This window comes from Dama dama, chromosome 1 (genome assembly GCF_033118175.1).
Source record: "Dama dama isolate Ldn47 chromosome 1, ASM3311817v1, whole genome shotgun sequence".
Classification (NCBI taxonomy): Eukaryota; Metazoa; Chordata; class Mammalia; order Artiodactyla; family Cervidae; genus Dama; species Dama dama.
The window spans coordinates 35,675,929-35,696,824 of record NC_083681.1 but is presented as its reverse complement, the minus strand read 5'-3'; the positions used below and the strand labels follow the sequence as shown (position 1 = coordinate 35,696,824).

At 53.2% G+C, this 20,896-nt stretch overlaps 1 protein-coding gene across 1 annotated transcript in view; it reads right to left on the bottom strand.

The window, feature by feature from the left end:
* Positions 1–2,465: 2,465 nt before the first annotated feature.
* The window catches only part of ABCC8 (ATP binding cassette subfamily C member 8), a 78,354-nt gene continuing 59,923 nt past the window's right edge, over positions 2,466–20,896 (bottom strand). Inside the window, exons 22-39 of the mRNA XM_061131196.1 lie at positions 19,091–19,228; positions 17,480–17,605; positions 16,436–16,535; positions 15,970–16,211; positions 15,705–15,901; positions 14,552–14,621; positions 13,618–13,775; positions 11,783–11,875; positions 7,642–7,744; positions 6,984–7,097; positions 6,526–6,646; positions 6,245–6,375; positions 5,372–5,450; positions 5,067–5,175; positions 4,576–4,679; positions 3,679–3,812; positions 3,144–3,206; positions 2,466–2,637 (exon numbers count right to left, since the gene is read on the bottom strand). Coding sequence (XP_060987179.1) covers positions 2,500–2,637; positions 3,144–3,206; positions 3,679–3,812; positions 4,576–4,679; positions 5,067–5,175; positions 5,372–5,450; positions 6,245–6,375; positions 6,526–6,646; positions 6,984–7,097; positions 7,642–7,744; positions 11,783–11,875; positions 13,618–13,775; positions 14,552–14,621; positions 15,705–15,901; positions 15,970–16,211; positions 16,436–16,535; positions 17,480–17,605; positions 19,091–19,228 — 2,220 coding nt within the window. The 3' untranslated portion in view covers positions 2,466–2,499. The remainder of the gene's footprint in view (positions 2,638–3,143; positions 3,207–3,678; positions 3,813–4,575; positions 4,680–5,066; positions 5,176–5,371; positions 5,451–6,244; positions 6,376–6,525; positions 6,647–6,983; positions 7,098–7,641; positions 7,745–11,782; positions 11,876–13,617; positions 13,776–14,551; positions 14,622–15,704; positions 15,902–15,969; positions 16,212–16,435; positions 16,536–17,479; positions 17,606–19,090; positions 19,229–20,896) is intronic.

Genomic DNA, 20,896 nt, shown 5'->3' with positions numbered 1-20,896 from the left:
TGCAATGCTTAGGATGGGGAGGGGAAAACAGGATGAGTAGAGAGGGGAGCTCAAGGAGACAGAGTTACACAGGAAACCTCGGGGGCAACTACAGCTGTTCAGCCAACAGAAAAGAAGCCTTGGAGAGCCTTCCCAGGGAGTTTGGGTACTATTGCCGAAACCCTTGGTGTCCAAGGGGGATGGACTAGTTATTTTGTGTGGCTCAAAATATAGAATCGGTATAGACAGTGAGTGGAACAGAGGCAGGTTTTGATTTCATGTATGGAAAAGAAAGTGAAAGAAAGTATTAGTCACGCAGTCATGTCCACCTCTTTTGCTACCCCATAGACTGTAGCCCACAAGGCTTCTCTGTCCATGAGATTTGCCAGGCAAGAATACTGGAGTGGGTTGCCATTCCCTTCTCTAGGGGATCTTCCCGACCCCTAGAGGCAGGTGGGTTCTTTACTGTCTCAGCCACCAGGGAATCATCATACATGTATGGAAAAGTCAGTTCTAATAACCAGAGATCGACCCTCATCAGTGGGGTGTCCATGTCATGGTTGGTGGACCATCAAGGGTGCTATAGAGAGATTTAGGTTAAGATGACCTTGGGCATCTCTGCAAAACTTCAGTGTGAGCTGTGATGTGCCCCTGTGCCTATGCTACTTTCCTTTAATCCCTTGGGGCGGGGGGCGGTCATAGACATGAGGATTGGGAATCCTTTTTTCCCTTCTTAGGCTCTGCTCTGCTCCTTCCCAGCGGAGGGAGTTGCTGGGCCCCCAGAGACATCTCTGAGGCATCTCAGAGCTGGGAAGGCTAGGACTTGCCTCACAGGGTGGCCCTGAGGCCTCAGCTATTCCTTGCTCTTCCCTTTGCAGGAAGGCTTGCTCCCCACCCGGAGGGCTCAGCCTCCTGCTGTGCTCCATCCTGCACCTCCTCATACTTATCTCCCCCCAACACTGCATTTGTCAGGTCTCTTTCTCACTAGAGACCTTCTTCACTTTCCTATTGTGCATAGGCTTGTCCCAGACCTTTGGTTGGTCGTGGTGTTCAAGGCTCTCTGATTTTGTTCTCCCTCACCATCTTGGGCCTTTTTCTTTAACCCTCTACTTAGATAAAATTCCTACCCTTCCCATGATCAGCTTCAATCCTGCCTCTCCCAGGCACCCTGCCAGGTCTCACAGAGCTCTTCCTTCTGAGCTCCTCTGGCTCCTAGAACATCTAGAAGGGTCTGTGCTGGGCTCCTCTCCAATGACTGGTGGGTTTCCCTTACATTGTCTGACTCTGACCCCCTTGCAAAGGACAAGGCTGCAGGCCAAGACGCCTGCATCTGCACCCCAGGACTCAGTACAGAACATATAAATGATAATAAATCGATATGGAAATGAGCATCTTCCTTTCTTGCCAGGATAGGTGTGCACTCCCATCTCATGATGCCTGTGGAGTCTGAGGACAACTGTTGTAGTCTCCCCCGTGTCTGGGCCCAGCATCTCCCAATAGTGACCTGGCTGACTTGTGGTATAGGTACTGTGCTTTCCCTCTGATGGGCCACCCTTTCTCAACTTCTGAATGTCCCTATGTGTGGGATGGAGTGGGGGACATGTGATTCAGGCCCCCCTCTTTTTCAGAGGGGTAGGGTGTACACTGCAGGTGCTAGTAGCCATCTGTCATGGGTGAGGGACAGGAAGACGGAATCCATCAGCCCTGATGGCAAACACCTGGATCCAGCCATGCTTGAAGTAGTACACCTCCTAACCTTCTCAGTCACATAGGATAAGAAATTCCAGTTTTTTTTTTAAAGCCACTTTGAGTTGGGTTCTTGTCATTTGTAATTTAAATGCACTGGTCCAGGGTACCTGGGGACCCACAATTTTAACCCAAGAATTAAAGTAAGAAGGAAAAGGGACTGTATGAAGATCTGCCACCTTATCTGATGAGATAATCACAAAAATACTATAACCCCCAAATTCGTATCTTGGAGCCTCCAATGTGATAGGGCCAGTGAAGAGGTAATTAGGTTAAATGAGTCACAGGAGTGCAGCCTCATCCAATATGTCTAGATTCCTAATAAGGAGAGCGAGAGACCAGGGGTGCACACAGAGGAAAGGCCATGCGCAGATGCAGCTAGAAGGAGAGAGGCCTCAGGAAAAACCAAGCCAGTGACACTCTGATCTTGGACTTCCACTCTCCAGCACTGTCAAAAGTAAATTTCTGCTGTTTAAGCCACCCAGGCTATGGTGTTTTGCTACGGCAGAACACAACCTAGCTGATGAAGACAGCCTTCATTTCACAGATGAGGGAAAGTGCTTTCGGCCACACTCACACAGCTTCCTTAGGTCTACTTGATGCTAAAGTCAGACTGCATCCATGGGACCCACGGCCCACCCCAGTCCCTGCCCACCAGACCCACGACCTCTGGCCTTCAGTAGGAAATAACCAATCTCTTTATTTACAAGGGATTTACAGTTAGAAAACCCAGGCAGGAGGGTGGGGCAGGGACGGCACTTGGGCTGTGGTAGGTCATTTGTCAGCACGGACAAAAGAGGCGAAGACACTGTCTTTCCGGCTGAGCAGCTTCTCTGGCTTGTCGAACTCAAGGATGGCGCCGCGCTTCAGGACAATCACCAGGTCTGCACTCAGGATGGTGTGCACGCGGTGCTGGGTGGGGCAGGAGGGGCTGTCAGTGTGGTGCGGGCAGGGCTGGGGCCACTGAGGCATCCCTCCTGCATCTTGGAGGAGGAGGCATGTGGCTAGAATGTCCTCTGTCTGTGGTGACTGCCCTTTCCCGGGGTGGGACTCCAAACCCTCCATCCGCTAATGCCACCTTCTCCCTCACCAGGTCTCAGATCTGCTCAGAGACCCCCAGCACCCACATCTCCCATTTGCTCTGGAGAAGTAACCCTAGCCTAGCTTGCAGGGTCTTGGGACAGGGGTGGACCCTGGGACCTGGAAAAAGAGGGAAGGTCTGAGGGAAGTGTGGGTGCAAACCTTCCTATACCTCAAATCCTGCAATCCAGGCTCCTTGCAAGCCTGCCAGACTGCTTGCTCTGCACTGCCCGGGGCTCTCTCTCGACTACCAGGCGCAGGTGAGCCCAGAGGCTGCCCTCAGGAGGTCAGCCCTCTCTCTGGGTGTCCCCCCTGCACCCCATCAGTGGGCCCCTTACCGCGATGGTGACCACGGTGCGGTCTGCGAAGGCCGTCATCACCACTTTCTGGAGGATGTTTTCCTGCCAGGTGGAGCAGCAGATGTTGGCTCACCTGACCAGTGGGTGGGGTCTGGCCTGGCTTTTGGCCCAGTCGCCATGTGACCCCAAACCCAGCCCTGCCCCCTACCTGGGGCTCTAGTCCCCACAGGACCGACCAGGTTCCCAGCATTCAGGGGCTGGGCTCTGCCTGTTGGGAGCTCAGCTGTGTGTGTGCATGTGTGCATGCATGCAGGCTGTGAGTGTGTCTGGGTGTGCTGTCTGGTGGGGATGGGTGTGAAGTCTGTGGGTCCCTGTGCAGCTTGTGTATATGTGTGTTATAAACATGCCCTAAGACTGCTGAAATCAGGGTCCCTCATTCTTTGCCTTTTCTGCCCCAAATGAACCTTGATGTTAAGGGCAACCTGAACTTCAGGACTACTTTCTGAACTTCTCCCTAACACCCCCTGAAAACCCTCTCCAAGACCCCTGCCCCATGGGTGTGCCCAGCACCGACCGTGGCCATGTCGATGGAAGCTGTGGCTTCGTCCATGATGAAGATACTGGTCTTCCTCACGAAGGCCCGGGCCAGGCAGAACAGCTGCCTCTGGCCCTGGCTGAAGTTCTCCCCGCCTTCTGTGATGATGGCATCTGAAAACACCCCCAGGGAGGGCTGAGTTAACCCTGCGTTGTGAGTTGAGTGGATGGAGTGGCTTGTGTGGGAATGTGTGTGCAGGGGCTAACATGTAGGTGTGTGTCGTGGGTAGAGGTGTGTGCAGGGTGGCTGCACCTAACACAACACAGGAATTACAGGAGTGACAAAGAGAAGCATGTCCCCTGGAGTTAGGCGCGGCTGTGGCCCTGGGCAGTACTGGGAGGAGGTGTGTATGTCAGGCATGTGTGTGGGCCATGGTGGGGTAATTTTCTGAAGCCAGGGCTTGGCTGGCCCCCACTGCCCCAGGGGTTGCAGCAGGTACACCAAGGCTCTGCTGACCCCCCACCCCCCAGGCTGGGGACAGACTCTTCTCAGTAGCTTCAATGAGTAAGCTGTGCCTGTGATCCCTGAGTCAGTCCTCTCCTTCCTCAGGGTGGAACAGGACAAGCAGGTGGATGAGGAGGACAGGGCATGGTATCAGGGGCTTGCAAGTTCTGTGTCACAGTGACCCTTACTGTCCCCCCTGTGCCCTGCAGGAGGGGCCAGATCCTGAACTGACCAGTTGTGTGACCTGGGAAAAGTCATATGACTTATCTGAACTTCTGTATGGTAAGAGGTAGAACTTAATGGTTTCTGGGGTCCTGCCAGACCCTAGACTCTAAACTGTGGGTGAAGTTAAGATGTGGGTGTGAGTCGTCCGTCCCTAGCCCTTACAGGTGTCCCTGATTGCCCGGCCACTGCTCAGCCGGGAGTAGTTACCAAGGCCTCCCGGCAGCGCCTTCACCACCAGCTTCAGCTGGGCTATCTCCAGGGCCTCCCACAGCGTGTTGTCGGAGCACTTCCGCTCTGGGTCCAGGTTGAATCTGGAGGGTGACATACAAAGCCCTTGGGGAGGGGAGCAGGGTCCTGGCTCCATTCCCAGGGTATGTGCAGTGGGCAAGGCTGGAAAAGGGAGCAGTGAGGGACCTGATTGACTTGGGGCCCGGCTGGGAGGGGGCAGCAAGCTGCTGGCTGTCGGGTAGGGGAGGAAAGCATCCCAGGCCTGAGGGGTGGGGGACCCCTACCTGGGCGCAGCAGGAAAGAGAAAGGCATGAGGGGGCAGCTCTAAAGAGCCAGTGCCAAGCCTTCATGCCCGAGCTGGAGCAGGGCTGCCCCTGGCCTTGCCATTCTCTCCTCTCTCTGCCCAGCTCTGGAGGAGTGGAGCTGGGCCTGGGGCTGGGGTGGGCCTGGCAGTGGGGTGGGCGGCTCACCGGATGGTGCCGCTAAAGAGGACGGGGTCCTGCAGGATGATGGACAGGCGCGAGCGCAGAGTGTGCAGCGGCAGCTTGGAGATGTCGATGCCGTCGATGATGATACGCCCTGTGTGCAGACAGCGTCACAGGCGGGGCACCAGGGAGCGGGGAGATGATGGCGCTGGGGACAGGGTCCGCCTGGGACCCGGGTCCCAGCGAGGATGCAGGGGAAGGCAGCAATGGCTGGGCCTTCTGCGACTTCTGAGCAAACCCAGGACTGAGATCCCGTCTGGTGGCTGTGGGATGCCTGTCATACAACTCACCTTCGAACATGTCCACCATGCGGAAGAAGGCGAGAGAGAAGGAGGACTTCCCACTGCCTGTGCGGCCGCAGATGCCAATCTGGAAGGAGAGGAGCAGCCACGCTGTGGGCACTGGGGCAGCTGGGAGCCGTGAGGGCTGGCTCTGGGCTGTGCGGGCGTGAGAGTGTCTCTTCAGCCAGGGCTGGTCCCGGGTTCGGGCTTGTTTCCTGCAGTGGCTCCAGAGGGGGGCTCCGGCTTGCCTGGCTGCATGTGGGTGTGGCTGGTACAGGGCCTCAGGGGAGTTGGGGGCCCTGGGGGCACTCTCAGTGGGGTGTGGCAGGAGGGCACAGGGGTGGCTGAGTGCGGTGTGCAAGGCATGCCCCCCTTAAACTGGAGTCACCCCTTATTCCATAGATTCCTGCCCATGGATCCCTACAGAAATGACCATCAGGGACCAACCCAGAGACAGAGATGGCCATACAGAAGGACCAGAGAGGCAGGGACAGAGTGTATCGAAAGGTCAGGGAGAGTAAGACAGGCAGCCACAGACAATGATGAAGTGAGAGAGACAGGAGGAAAGGCAGAGGGGGTCAATCAAAGTCAGATCAGAGTGCCAGACGGGGGGCTCCCTCCTCAGGACAGGCCCTCGCTCTCTGCTCCAGGATTCTGCTCTGAAGTTCGGGGACCAGTGTCCTGGGAGAGCCCCTGGCCATTTGCAGGGGGCCCTGACAAAGCGCCTCTGAGTCTGTGTCCGTCTCCCTGGTGGGTGAGTGGGGGCAGCAGGAGGAGAAGGGGAGAGGCCCAGGGCTGGGAGACTGGGCGTCTGGATGGATGCAAGGCCTGGAGGGTCAGAAGGTGGCCCTGGGGGTGCTGTCCAGCTCTCCCTGCCCCTACCTTCTGTCCGGGGGAGATGAGGGCATTGACATGCTTCAGCACTGGCTTCAGGGAGCTGTCGTAGCGCACACTCAGGTTCTGGATCTGGATCTTGCCCTGGTCCGGCCAGTTCTTGGGGATCAGCGATGGTGCTGGGGACCGATGGTGGGGGGCTCAGCTGCCAGGCATGGGCCACAGCCAGCATCCAGGAGTGCCCCCCACCCCAGGTTCCTCGTGCCTCATCAACCCAAACACACATCCACGCTGGGCCCTTTCCCTGGGAGTCCTCCCACACCCCTCACCCAGCAGCCCCTCATAGCTCTCCGCTTCGGTTTTCAGCAGCCCATGGATGCGTTTCACGGCCCCCAGCTGGAGCTCCATGTCCGCCAGGTTCCTGACCATCCAGTTGAGGTAGTTGGACACCTGTGGGGAGCGAGCCGGTCACCTGGTCCCGTCCCTGGGCCCTGGGATGGCTCTTCTTACAGCCCAGGGTGCCTTCTGCTGCCCACTGCTGGCGGTCCACGGGGCCCTCCCTGGGGGCTACAGTGAATGTGGATCCTCACCCAGCACCCATCTGGGGCCCAGGCCTGGGGGAAGGGGTGGGGACCTGCAGGGAGCCTTCCTGCCCACATGGTCCCTCTGGCATCAGACTCGGTGTAGCTGGGGGGAAGGCCCAGGAGTGTCTCAGTCGGGGGAGGGGGGTGCCCTCTGTTGTCTGCTGGTGTCTACCCCCTCTCCTGCCCCGCCTGTCACCACTCACCATTAGGGCGTAGGTGAGGCCCAGGCCCACCAGGCCAGCAGAGAGCTCCTTGTGCAGGGAGTTGGAGATGGAGGTCACGGCCGCGATGAGGACCACACACGCACCAATGTACTCCTGCGGAGGGAGCGAGGCTGGCCTGGGCCCTCGGTGGGTGCTTTAGCCACAGCATGCCCCTCTGCCCCAACCCACCTCACTCTCTTAGGACAGAGAGCAGCTCAGCTGAGACTGAATCCCAGCCCCGCACTGCACACACACATCCTCAGACACACAGGAGGGCGTGAAGGTTGGAGCCCAGCAGACACCGTGTGCACACAGCAGTGCTCCCCAACCCCATGCCCAACACGCATACCTCACCAGCTGGCCCCACATGCCACATGACCCACTTCAGACACACACACACTTGTCACAGCTCAACGCGCAACTGTTCTCCCTCTGGGCCCACAACCTCAGACACACGAGCCTCCAGGCAGTGAGAGAGGGAGGACCCCCAGGGTTGGGAGAAGCAGGAGGGCTTGACACCCACCCCCGTGTGTGCACCTGAGTCGGCATCCATCCTTCCTTCCCGCCCTCCGGCCCCTGTTTGGCCCTTGCTCTGGCAGCACAGCGCTATCAGAGCCCCCTGTCCCGGGGCTGGTGGTGGGTGGGGGGAGGCACTTGCCATGCGGACTTCTAGCCACCTGTTGGCGGCCGTGAGGAAGAGGGAGGCGATGTTATTGGAGTCTGTGTATTCAAGGAGCTTCTGCTGGAACCGGGCCTCGTACCTGGATGGAGGATGAGGAGGGTGAGGGGGAATAATCTTGGTCCATGCAGTCCCTGGGACCCTCCTCACCTGCAGCCCTGAAACATGCCACCTCTGCCACCTGATGTATGCCACTCCTCTCTGGAATGCCTTCCCAGCTCCCTTCTTCTTATTCATACCTGTCAAGAGCACCACCTCCTTCAGACTCTCGTTTTCACTCCAAGACCAGTTCTCTGTAGGGCTTCTCTTTTACACTAAAGGGCTCCTCCACCCACCCCGTTGCTCAGGCCAGAAACCTGATTCACATCCAGTCATCTGATTCACATCCAATCCCTCAGTCCTCTTCTGTCTTCCTCCAGCACTCCCCTTGCCTCTCTGCCTGCCTCTCGCCTGCTTCTTGCCCTCCACAAACTTACCTGGACCATAGCATCAGCTTCCTAACCGGTCTACCTGCCATCTCTCTACAGTCCACTCTCCACACAACAGCCAGCATAAGCTTCCCAAAGCATGAATTGCATCCTATCTCTCCAATGCTAGGAATATGAAAGACTTTTTAGGATAAAGAACCACCTTCTTGCCTTTGGGAACCAGCCCCTGCCAACTTCACCAGCCTCCTTCCATGCCACAAATCCCCTTGCTCACTGCGTTGCAGCCACAGAAGTGACAGCAAAGTAATTTATTACATTGCTTGCCTTTTTTCAGTTTTGTGACAATGCCAAGTTCCTCCCCACCCAAGGCCTTTTATCATGCTGTTCCCTTTGCCTGGAATGCTTTCTCCTCTGCTCTACCCAAGGCTGATTTCTCTCAACCTTCAGGCTTTACCTTAAATGACATCTCTTCGGAGTAGCCTTTCCTGGCCTACTGTTCTCCATCTCTGCAGCCTGTTTGTTTCATAATCTCTGCTCATATATTAATTTCTCTAGCTGTTTATCATCGATCTCCCTCATTAGACTGCAGACTCCATGAGGATGGAGACCTTGTCTGTTTTGGTCACTAATGTATCCCCAGCACTTGTGTGTGCTCAGTGGCTGAGTTGTGTCTAATTCTTCATGACCCTAAGAACTGTAGCCTGAAAGGCTCCTCTGTCTGTGGGATTCTCCAGGCAAAGATACTGGAGTGAGTTGCCCTTTCCTCCTGCAGGGGATCTTCCCAACTCAGGGATCAAACTCACGTCTCTTATGTCTCCTGCATTGGCAGGCAGGTTCTTTACCACAAGTGCCCCCTGGGAAACCCTATCCCCAGCACCTGGCACTGTCAATAAATATTTGTTGAATGAACGAACCTTCTCCTATCCCTCTAAGATAGATGGGACCTTTCTGTACAAGGAACTCTGGAGGCTTCTTCCCTCTTCTCGTGCCCTCATCATGTTCTCCCTTGCGTTACTCTGTATGGATCTGCCTCCTCTCTGATCAGCCTGGGCTCTTGGTGTCACTCTCCTTGGCCACCTCTTCAGACCTTGGGCCAGGCCTACAGGAGTGGGCAGCTGTGCTTGTTTGATGGTGAATAAAGGAAAACCATCTCAACATGGTCTCAGGGAAACAACCGAGGGGACTCAGAGGGACTCAAGATAGATCTTGTTGCGCATTTGCTTTTCACTCCCAGAAGGTGTTTGTTCTGCTGTGATTATTTCTGGGTGAAGGGTCTGAGTCTGAACCATGTGTCTGAGGAGAGCAAAGTGAATCTCTGGGGTGTGAGAGGGTGTGATTGCCCAACCACAGGGTAGATGCGTGTGTGGCAGGGTGATGTGTCTTACGGGAGTGTGAAACCACATGTCTGAGGGCTTGAGTGAGTAAGTGCATGTTGAAGATCTGTATGTGTGAGTGCTTGTGTAACTGGAGAGCCTGAAGCGTGTGTGACTGGCCTGAGGGGTGGGTGTGCATGAAGGTGCATGTGAGATGGGGCTTCTGTGATAGGTGTGTGATGATGTAAGGAATGTGGAAAGAGCCCCAGACTTTGGGTCATGCAGAGCCAGGCTAGAGTCTGAGCATTACTATTACTGGCTATGTTTCAGGACTGAAACTAAGTTTTTTCATGGGGCTAGTAATATTTCCTATGTGAACTGAAACAATCACTCAGTGTTGGGCATCCTTGAAACTTTTTTGGGGAGAAAAAGTAGGGCTTCCAGGAAAACCAGAGGGTCAGCCAGACCTGGGTCCCAAGCCCAGAACCAGCTCTCACTGTCTGTGTGACCTCGGGCTGGTTACTCAGCCTTATCTGTAGAATGGGCCTTCTCCTACCTATGTCATGAGGCTCTTGTGAGGATTAAACGTTATAATCCACACACATGCCTGGCACACAGGAAGTGTACAACCAATAAATAAACACTTTAGTTTGCTCTTGGCAGGGCAGGCTGCTGGGCAAAAGCCAATGAATTCAACACCTTCAGGGATGATTTTAAAAAGTCCTTCATTCAAATTTAAAAATCATCCACTGTGTCAGTGCAAGGTGGAGTAGGCCTCCCAAGGAGCAGTTTCTCTAGCTGACCACAGGCTTGGTTGAGGCGAGTTGCAGGATGCTGGCATCCACGCAGATCCTGTCAAGGGGGTCTGGCCCACTCAACGAAAGTCACAATCTCTCTGCCCGAGGCCCAGCCTGAAGACCTCCAGAATACCAATTCTAAGAGGAGCATCACCAAAAGTTAGAGTAGAGGTTGGCTGGGGAGTGCTGAGGGGTCCAAAGGGTGGAAGAACTGGGGAGTTCAGACTGGAGAAGAGGACGAAGCTGGGAGGAAACCCTGGAGTCATGCCAGGCTCCAGGGAGTTTCCATGGGGAAGACAGCGCAGGCTCACACAGCGGCAGGGGAGGTTCAGGGAGCAGGGCCAAGGCCAGGGCAGAACTCGGCTTTGCTTTCCTCAGATGAGACCCCAAAGAGGACTTCCCGCTGGCCTCAGGTCCCCAAGGAGCGAACTGGGGCTGCGGTGTGGTACCAGGAGTCTGGGCAGCTGGACTTTGGGGGTTGGAGGGAGGAGATACAAGCCTCCTCAGACCCTCTCCTTGAGCCCTAGGGGTCCTGGACACAAGGCCAGTGTCGCATGGTTATTGTCATGCCCCGTGCAGCTGTGTCATCCTAAAAATAACCTAGAGTCATTCTCTCAGGCTTAGAGACCAGGGCCCCAGAATCTGGGTCAGATGTCTCTAACGTGTCTATCCAGAGGAGAGATGCTCTAATATTTCAGACAGAGACTGAGGTGGGGAGCAACAGCCCCAACCCCCACTCCCAAGGCAGCCTGAGATGCCCCTGTCAAGATGAACATCATAACTCAGAGTGTCAAGAGGGTGGCAGGGCACTGACGTTTGGGGAAAGTTTCTATAACCTGGTGAACTCTTATCTACTCTTTGAGTCCTAGCACTAATGCCACCTCTTCAGTGAAGGCTGCCATGACTGCCTCCCTTCAATGCTACCACAGCCTTTCTTTCGGAGTACTTGGCACATGGGTTTGTCCTGGCCTGCTCAAAGCATAGGCTATAAATGCCTCCAGGGTATGGGCTCATCTGAATTATTTCTATCTTTTCACTGCCTGGCGAGGGGCTGGGTGAACACTCAGTAAATGTTTGTTGAATGAACAAGCCAGCTTCAAATCTGAACTTTGTGGAAACTTACAGAGAACTTCAATTTCCTTACCTGAGAAATGGGAATCATCAAGTTTTCCATGTCAGATTGCAGGGCAGAATGAATGAGTACTGGCATGTAAAGTATTCAGCAGTGCTAGTGTTTGGCTCACAGTAGTGTCTCGAAAGATGGCCTCAGGGTTGGCCCACACACGTGAAGGCCTTTCTAGCATAGATTTGTGAGGAATTGTCTCGGCCTTGTCTCTTTTCACGTTTTACCTTAGTTCACAGAGGCCCTGGGCTTGGCTCCAGGTCTGAGAGTCTCCCCTCTGGATCATGCAGCTGGAGCCCAGTGGACCTGACCCCTCGGGTGGACCGGCCTCGGGGCCTGATGAGGGGCTGGGAGACATGTGTTCTGGGCCTTCCTAAGCGGAGCCCTGAGAACCAAATCCCGTGACCTGTGACCCTGGTTCCATCCTCACCCCCCTACCCTCCAGGGTGAATCTGGTACCTGAAAGCCCGGATGGTGGTGAGCCCTTCCACAGTTTCAGCGAAGTGTGAGAGCAGCGGGAGCTGGGTGGTGTCGTCCAGCTGCTGCAGGTCCCTGTGGGGGAAGCGGGGAGCAGAGCCGAATGGTTAAGAGGGTAGGTCGGGGCTCAGCCTGGGTCTGAATCCTAGCTCCACCCCTACTATTGTGGGGCCAAATGGCTTCACCCCTCTGGGCCTCAGTTTCTCCCCTGTGAAGATGGAAGTGGAGGGTACCACCCCATCAAGCAGTCGTGAGGACTGGATGGGCTTGTTTATGCAGATGCTTAAGCAGAGCATGCTGAAAGGTTACCATTATCACGCATGTCATCCACCTCACATCTGCATCTGTCCACTGGCTTTGCTGCAGCGCCTCACTCTGGTGAGGCTCTGCAGGCAGTGTTGGTTCCCTTTCAGAGGTGAACAACCTCAACAGCCAGTCAAAGGAACAAGAGGACCAAACTCCCCAATAACCACCACAGGTAATGGCATGTCACAGGCCAGGATCTAAAGAGCTCCTTGAGAGGGAAAGGCCAGTGGTTTCCATGGCAACAGAATTTGCTCCTGCTCCCCACATCTGCACCTTGACAAGTGTATTAGTGCCCGGGAGGCCAGGGTGGAATGCAGGAAGCAGCTTTCCTGGACAAACCACACCCACGGCCAGAGTGGATGCGGGGAATAGGGTGGTTTCTCTGGCAGAAGAAATGAACTTTGTAGAACAGCTTGTATAGTGTTTAAAAAGCCTCTGCAATTTTGTGAATATCAATGCACTTTGTTTTTCGTGGGTACCAAGGGATTCCGGATCAACCAGGCAAAAAGCCATTTATACAGATCTTGATCCTTGTGGGCAAGGTAGTTGTAGCCAAAATGTATCTAAATTTAATTATTATTATTATACCCAATCAGTATTTTGACTCATTTCTAACAAAATCTGTGTACTTGGGAGACATCCTTAACCTTTCTGACCACAACCCCAGTAACAAACACATTTTATATTACAAATCGGTACACACACATGCACACCACCACCCCCACACACCCATACACAGCCAAAACAAAGGTTTCATCAAGCAAAGCGTACTGTTACTATAGGCGAATCAGTCTGATATTTTCTATATATATATTCTATTTCATTGAAAAACTGGTTGTGATCTATGATACTGATATCATGACCCACTGATAGGTTGTGGTTGGCAGTTTGAGAAACACCAGCCTAGAGGCTCTTAAAAACTGGTCCTACAAATCTTTGGATCTGTGAGCTTAATAGAATCACTCCCAGAAAGAACTTCTTAGAAAATGTTCTTAGAAAATTTTGAGTAGGAAAGAGCCATGCATGGTTCCATAGCCCATGAAGGTGAGTGTAATCAATGAGAAAAGGCTGTGAGAGGCTCCCTCAAGTCAAGGATTTTTCTAGCCTTGCTCTGGACCCACATGAGTTGGGAGGTCTGGTTGCCATCAGACCCATCACATCAGGTGCCCTCTGATTTTATGCATCAGCAATCAGCCTGGACACTAGAATCATACAATCCTTCTGGGCAGCATTTTGGCAAAATGAATGAAGGGCATAGTCGCAGGTATACGCCCTGACCTAGCAACCCCATTCCTGAGCATATCACCCCATGAAATAGTTCAGACAGTAACTGCAGTGTGTAGTGCTGCCAGATGCTTATATTAGGATAGTGGAATATGAATATTTCTATTTTCATTTTGGGGAAGGGGAGATGACTCTACCAGTTCTGCGATGATTCTGATAACAGACCTGAAGTGCCTGTTGCAAAGCAGCTCCTATCCCTCACCCCCACTGGCAAGTGCTGCCATCACCTGGATGCCACCCGGAAGTACTTCTGGATGAAGTAGCACACGACAGCCAGGGGCAGGAGGGCCACGAGGAACACCGGTGTGACATAGGAGATGACGGCCAGGGCTGAGACACAGAGCAGGGTGGAGCGGCTCAGACACTCCAGCGTGGACGGGATGTGCTGCGGGAAGGGAGGGTGAGAAAGGGAGGTGAGTTTTTTTTCCAAAGCTTAAAAAAAAATTTTATGTATGGCTGCATTGAGTCTTAGTTGTGGCACGTGGGATCTTGGTTGTGGTATGTGGGAGCAGCCTGCGGGTTCCAGAGCTCTTGGGCTCTGTAGTTTGTGGCTTGCAGGCTCTCTAGCTGAGGCCCTCTGGGCTTAGCTGTTGCGGCACGTGGGCTTAGTTGCCCCACGACATGTGGGATCTTAGTTCCCCCTCCAGGAATGGAACCCTCATCCTCTGCACTGGAAGGTGCATTCTTCCACTGGACCAGCAGGGAAGTTCTGGGAGGTGAGTTTTGGTATTGGGTCATCTTCAGCATGTTACCTGCTGCCAGGCTTTGCTCTTGTCCCTGCAGCTACACTGTAGGCCCCCTGAGACCAAGCATTAGGACTTTGCTTTTTCACCATTTAGTATGATGAAGAACAAGAACATAGGCAGACTCAAAATGCTTGTTTTCCACAAACTCAGTCACCTTGGTGCAGAGTACGCTGGAACCTTCTTGTGAGCCAGAGTGGGCTTGGCCAGAAGCCAAAGGGATGTGGTTTCCTCCGGCCTCATTAAGAGAGTCTCCCAGGGGAGGCCCCAGGTCCTGAGGCAGTTATAATCAGGTGGAGCCCACTAGATTCCTAGCCCAAGGCTCTGATCAGCTGATCTGGGGAAGCCAGCGTCAGAAGCTCCTGGGGACCTGGCTTCTCTTTGGACTGGGGACATACGTCACCGCGATCTTACGTACCTGGTCGATGGTGTTACAATCAGATGAAAATCTGTTCAGGATGCTTCCAAGGGGCGTGGTCTCAAAAAACCTAAGAGGCGATCAGAGGACAGTTACTCATCCGTGTATTGATTTCCTTCCTGTTTACTGAAGGAGGGTAGTTATTTTTTTGTTTCCACATTTCTGGAGTCATCCCCAGGTCTGCCTTCCCAGGGCAGTTGCCTTGGTAGGTCTGTACACATCTGGCCTGTGTCCCTGAGGATTCCCGCGGCTGCCCAAAGAGGTGCTGGCCCCTTCCCAGCCTCTCTGACCCTCCCGCCCATGTGTGACCACTGCCACCATTCTCTGCTTCTCACTGGGCCTGCCTCACTCAGCAGCTGTCCTCCTGGGGACATAGAGTTCTCTCCAGAGAGACGACTCTCCTGTGGGTGGGGATGGGGCCCTGGGGACAGCCTGTCAGCTGGCTGACCCTGCGAGGCCACTCCAGCTGTCAGCGCTCTGCCTGTGACCCGGAATCAGCCCAATCTCAGAGAATTTCAGAACCACAGATCTGGGACAAATAGAGGATAAGCAAACCTGGAAGCCATGTCTGTGGGCCACAGAGTGATTATGAGGCTGAAGAGAGGAGAATGTGGTCGGGTGATGAGGAGGGGTCAGATTGCTTGTTTGCCTGCTGGGTTTGTAATCTGGGTTGGCAGCCAGTCGGGCTGTGACAGCTTTAAACGTCTTTCACACCAAGCAGCCTTTGGGGTTTTGATTGATCCCATTACAGAGGATTAGAACAACAACCCTGTGTGACCCTGGGGTCAGAACCTGCAGAATGGCTGAGCAAGGAAGGAGAGGCAGGGAAGGGGAGAGCTGAACTGGGGTTGGCACTTGCCCAGAAAGGGGAAACATTCATGCCGAGCCTGCAGGTCATTTGAAGGGCTGTTGTGGCAATTACATGAGCTAACTGTGTGACATTTCTAACACCCTGTGTAGCTGAGCAGATGACAGTTTCCCTGTTTTCTGCACCAAGGAGGGGGCTTTTCCCACCTCATGTCCTTGAGTCACATCTAGCGACCTGCAATAGAGATTGAATGTATGGATATATCCCCATTTTACAGATGGGAGGGCTGAGGCCCAGAGAACAATGACTCGCCCACAGCCAGGCACAGCCAGGGGAGAGGGCTACCTCATGGGAGCCAGGATGATCTGGTTCAGCAGGCTGCGGTGCAACCTCTTGGCCACCTTCAGCCCCGTCCATTCCACTGTGACGGATGTGACGAGGCACAGCACGATGCCCAGGCTGCAGAGCACCGTGAACACCATGGCGTAGCCGGTCTGGTTGAGGGAACACTCCTGGGCCTGGCAGAGAATGAGGCTGGCATCCTGTGGGGGGCGGCCGGAGCTCAGTCCTCCCCCTCCCCTGGCCCTGGCCCTGGGGCTGCCGGACCCACCTGGCTGAGGGAGCAGTTCCTGGCCATGGGGCTCAGGGTCAGGGCACTGTCAGTCCACTTGGCCAGCCAGTAGTCGATGGCCACCAAGACCATGTGCTTGAGCAGCTGGGAGAAGACGAGCAGCGAGAGGAGCAGGATGCCGGCCGAGGACAGGTACTTGGCACAGGCCCGCCATGGGATCTTGGCACGCTGGTGCAGCACCGATGACAGGTTGTCCTCCTCCTCGCTCTCAGCCACGTCCTCTGCAGGTGTAAGAACCCCTGATGGATTCACCTTGCACACCCCTCTGAAGAGAACCAGGGGTTGTATCAGCCCCACTTACAGATGGGGAGACTGAGGTGCACGGGGCAGGGAGGGCATGCATCAGAGGCACACCATCTCCCCACTCCCAGAACCCCAGCCCTCAGTCTCCTCATGGTGGAGCAGACCTCAGGCCATGATTCCACTCCAGTCCCACTGTCTGTACCTTCCTCCTCTTCCTCGTCCTGCGGGAGCCCATCTCTGGAGGACATGGCTCGGGGCAGGCCCTGGGGTGGCTCTGTAGCTTTTCTCTCCATGACGGTTTCCTGAAAGATAGATGGGGCCTGGCTAATGTCCTCAGGGTGTGCAAAGGGGAAAAGGGAGGGGGGTAGGGGGGATCTGCCCCTGGTGACGACCACTGGCAGTTACCAAATTGCTCCTGCCTGCAGTCCTTGGGGATAAATGGGGTCCGGAGGGACACGTTTGCCTGCCAAAATTTACTCCTTCCCCTGCATCAGTGACTAGTGTCCAAGTATCCCTGTGGGAGACACCTCTTCCTTATTCTGTCTCTGTGATTCAGGTGGGCTAATCATTCTTTCTGGCTCCCAGAGTGGGCATGTGACCCAGGATTGGTCAGTCTTCATATTCCATATCCCTGACCAAAATGATTTGTTAAGGATGGGCACACGACCAAACTGGACCAACAGGAGTCAGCCCTGGGACTTTTGCTGAACTATCATAAAACAGGCGCTGTCTTTCTGGCAGAGCTGCTGACCTGGAAGAATGGAGGGCTGAGATGCCGATGGCCCTCACTGCCTCCATGAGAATGAAGCCGGTGTGAGAGAAGCAGAGCCAAGGGATGGGGAGAATGAGATTCCTGATGATATTGCTTGATCACCTGGATCCAGCTCCACCTGAAGCTATAGCATCACTGGACATTCTAGTTTCCTGAGCCAGTAAATCCTCAACTCCCCACCCCCTTTTTCTCTTCGTTTAGCCAGTCTGAGTTGGTTATCTGAACCTTTGTAACTAAATGGTGTCTGACTATCTCAGGACATAGGGAAGGCATTGGCCTGACTCTGCCTTGGGTAGCTGGCACAGGTGCTGGCTGTCTAGTAGGAGCAATTTCATGCCCAGCTCTCACATCTGTCCTTTGTGTTTGTGGGGGGTTTCCTAGGGCCAATGAGGGCAGGAAGGCCTTTATGAGTTCAAGTTCTAGCAGAACCTTATCCTCAGGGGCCAGGCTGCCTGGCCCCCAGGCTACACCCACCTTCTCCAGCTCTTGGTCCTGCCGATTCATCAGGGTCTTCCAGTGCTCAAAGAGCTGGCACTCAGACCTCTGGAAGTCCTTGAGTGTGCCCTCTCTCTGGATGGTGCCGTCCTTCATTGCGATGATCTAAAAAGGCAGAAACAAATTTCGTTGGGGGCTGGCTGAGGCGGGGGAGTGGAGGTCATACCCCTGCCTGACCGAGGGGTCTGAGACGGACGTGCACAGTGCACGCATCCCTTCCCCACCGCAAATGGCTCCAGCTCACCCACTGCCCTCAGCAGGACACTCCAGGATTTAGAATCCGGTACATCTCGGGGGTTGTTCTCAATGGTTGCCCCGTGGTTGATAGGAGGGTTTGCGGAGCAGATTAGTGCATCCTGGTCAAATTGTCTGGTTATCCCCCAAGGACTCCAGCAATGACAGCTGTTTGCATGCACTTAATGGGCTAACAGCTCATTACCCTTAGCTCCTCCTCACAGCAGGCCTGACAGGTTCCACCAGTGTTTGGCAAAGCACCTGTTGGTCTAAATGTGTGAGGCCTCTTTGGGATCAATAACACAAATTTTATTTGAAACATTCAATGTTTTATACTCACGTAGACTCATCATTAATCCAGAAACCCACCCTGCTCTTCTCACTCCCATTCACCCCATGCTGGGGTTCAAGGATCGATGCCCTGAAGTCCTATTCACTTAAGGAACCAGGCACCTCGGTGTTTGCCTTCTTTGGACTAAGGATTGTCCTGAATTGTCTCACCAGGGTCACCACAGAAACTCAGACACAAACTTATACCTCCTTTAATAGCTATTTTTAAAATCTGGAATCCCACCCCCACCCCCCGCTTTTTTTCTGCTTTAATAGCTTTTTTTGACAAGTCTGGATCTTTTTCGTTTTTATTCATAGTAGAGGGGAAGACCTTACTACAATAGAAGGAAGACTTATTTGCGGGGAATTATCACACATTTAACACAGACCCGAAGCTTAGGAAGGGCCTCATTTTCACAGACAAATTTATGTAGGAGTCAGGCAAGCCCCCGATTTCAAAAGTCACATGATTTCCATTTTAAAAACTAAATGCTTTCCAATTATTTGCAAAATAACTACTGTCTTCATGTCGAGGAATATGGGGGTTTAACTGATGTGATATTTCATTCTACTGATGACACTGACATTTCTATTACTGCCATTGTTTGTTTCCATATTTCCCGTTTAATCCTAACTTGAATCTGACGCACTAGTGGGCAGGAAGATGGCTCTCCTGTCCACATGGGCACTCCCCAAGGACAGGGGAATGAGTCATCAAACCAGGTAGGAAATGGAAGTAGGAACTGAGTGTCTGCTTCTTTCTGAAACTTCTTGGTGCTGACCTTGTGTGTATCCACGAGGCCCCCAGTCAGGATGCAGATGTCTGCAACTCTAGGTGACACCAAACACTTGGACTATGCCAGGTCTCCCTGATGGCCCAGCCTGAGTGAAGCCATCCAGTGCTGCTCTCTTCTGCTCTGTGACCCTCAGCAATTGCTGATGAGACATCTGATTGAGTCCTTTGAAGACACCCAACTGCCTCTCCCACCATAGCCCGCCACAGTTTGACCGCTGCTGGCCCCTCACCCAGTCTGCATGTGGTAGATACTGTAGCTTGTGGGTCACTAGGACCACTGTTCTCTTATCATCTCGGAGCAGCTCAAGGATCCCGGCCTGCATCAGGTGGTCACTCAGATGGACATCGAGAGCTGAGAAGGGGTCATCCTGGGTAGATGGGAGAAAACAGGAGCAAGCAAGGGGGTGGGTAACAGTGGATGTAAAAACGGTGGATGTACATGCTCTGGTTTAGGGACTGACACCACTTGGGCTGTGTGGCCTTAGATAGTGTACCTAACCTCTCTGGACCTCAGTTGCCTCATCTTAAAATGGGCTATCAGTCATCACTCTCAAACAGATCTAATCACAAGCACTTCCTGACTCCTGAACCTCCAGTGACTCCCCATAGTCTATTACGTCCGAATTCCTTTGCACCCTAATCCAGACCCTTTCCCACCTGCTCAGTCTTCCGTTCCAGCCTCACTTCCCATCTGTCTTGTAAAGGCTCCCTGCGCTCTGATTTCCAGAGAATCTGCCATTCCAGGCCTTTGCCCAAGCTTTCCCCTCTGCCTGGAGTGCTGATCTGCCTTTTGTCTGTCCGGTGAACTATTATTAATCCTTCAGCACTTCCCCTAAGCACCAGCTCTTCCCGTGTCCTTTTCTGATATCTGAGCTTAGTCTTCCCTCCCTCTGTTCCAGGGATACCCTGCAGGAAGTCAGATCGGATCGCTATTTGTCTACCCCAGACCGTGGGACCCGTAAGAACTGGTATCCCCTGTGCCCATGCCTAGTATAGAGTAGGAGCTTAAAAGTTAGCTGAAATAAATTAAAATATCCACTTTACTTCTCTCTAACAAGGTTGTTTAAAGCTCACCAGGGATCATGAATAAGCTAGCACTTTGTAAAATGCTATGCCTGTGTCAGATGGTAACAAACACTGTGAACCTTTCCATTATGCAGTGAGTTTAGTGGGCAGGTGGCGGGGTGGAGAATAAAGCTAGGATCAGAGACCTGAGAGTCCTTCTTCCAACGGTCTGTCCAAATGGCTCCCTCTTTCCTTCTGTTTAACTGACTCACTCTTTAATACTCTCTTCTATGAAGCCCTCCCTGATTACTCTTGTCCTCACAATTGTCTCCCTGGACAAGGCCCTCCATAGTCTGTCACACAGTTTGGCTTTCAAGTGGGCTGTGGCTCTTGAGTATGGGCGAGCTCTGTTTCCCTAATTAGATTCTAAACCTCTGAAGCCAAGGGCTATGTCTTGGAATTCTTCAGTATCAACTAAGGCACACCACACAGAATTTGGCATGAAGGAGGGCAGGTACAGCCAAGTTTTATCTCATGTTTGATTGTCAGAGGTTACCTGGAGTGCTGTGTTAAGAAGGATTCTGAGGCCAAGTTAAGTTTTCATGGGAAAGAAAACAGATCAATTAGCAACGTCTGCTCTGGGCGTGAAACAGGAAGTGGCAACTCATTTTCCATGTACTTGTGATTCTTATATTTGGGCTAAATAAGTATTAATAGGTTGGGGATGTTCTACAAAGAAGGGGTCTATAATTACTGCTCGCCTCCCCTCGTGGCTACTGCAGAACTGTGTGACATCCACATTGATCAGCTGGACTAATCTTGTCTCAGTTTTTCCATCAGTAAGATCAGTAGGTAGGGAGAGAGTTGGGAGGGGGGTTCAGGAAGGGGAACACATGTACACCCATGGCTGATTCATGTCAATGTGTGGCAAAAACCATTACAGTATTGTAAAGTAATTAGCCTTCAATTAAAATAAATTAATTTAAAAAAAAGATCAGTAGGTAATATCTCTGGCAGAAGTTTGCTCCTGG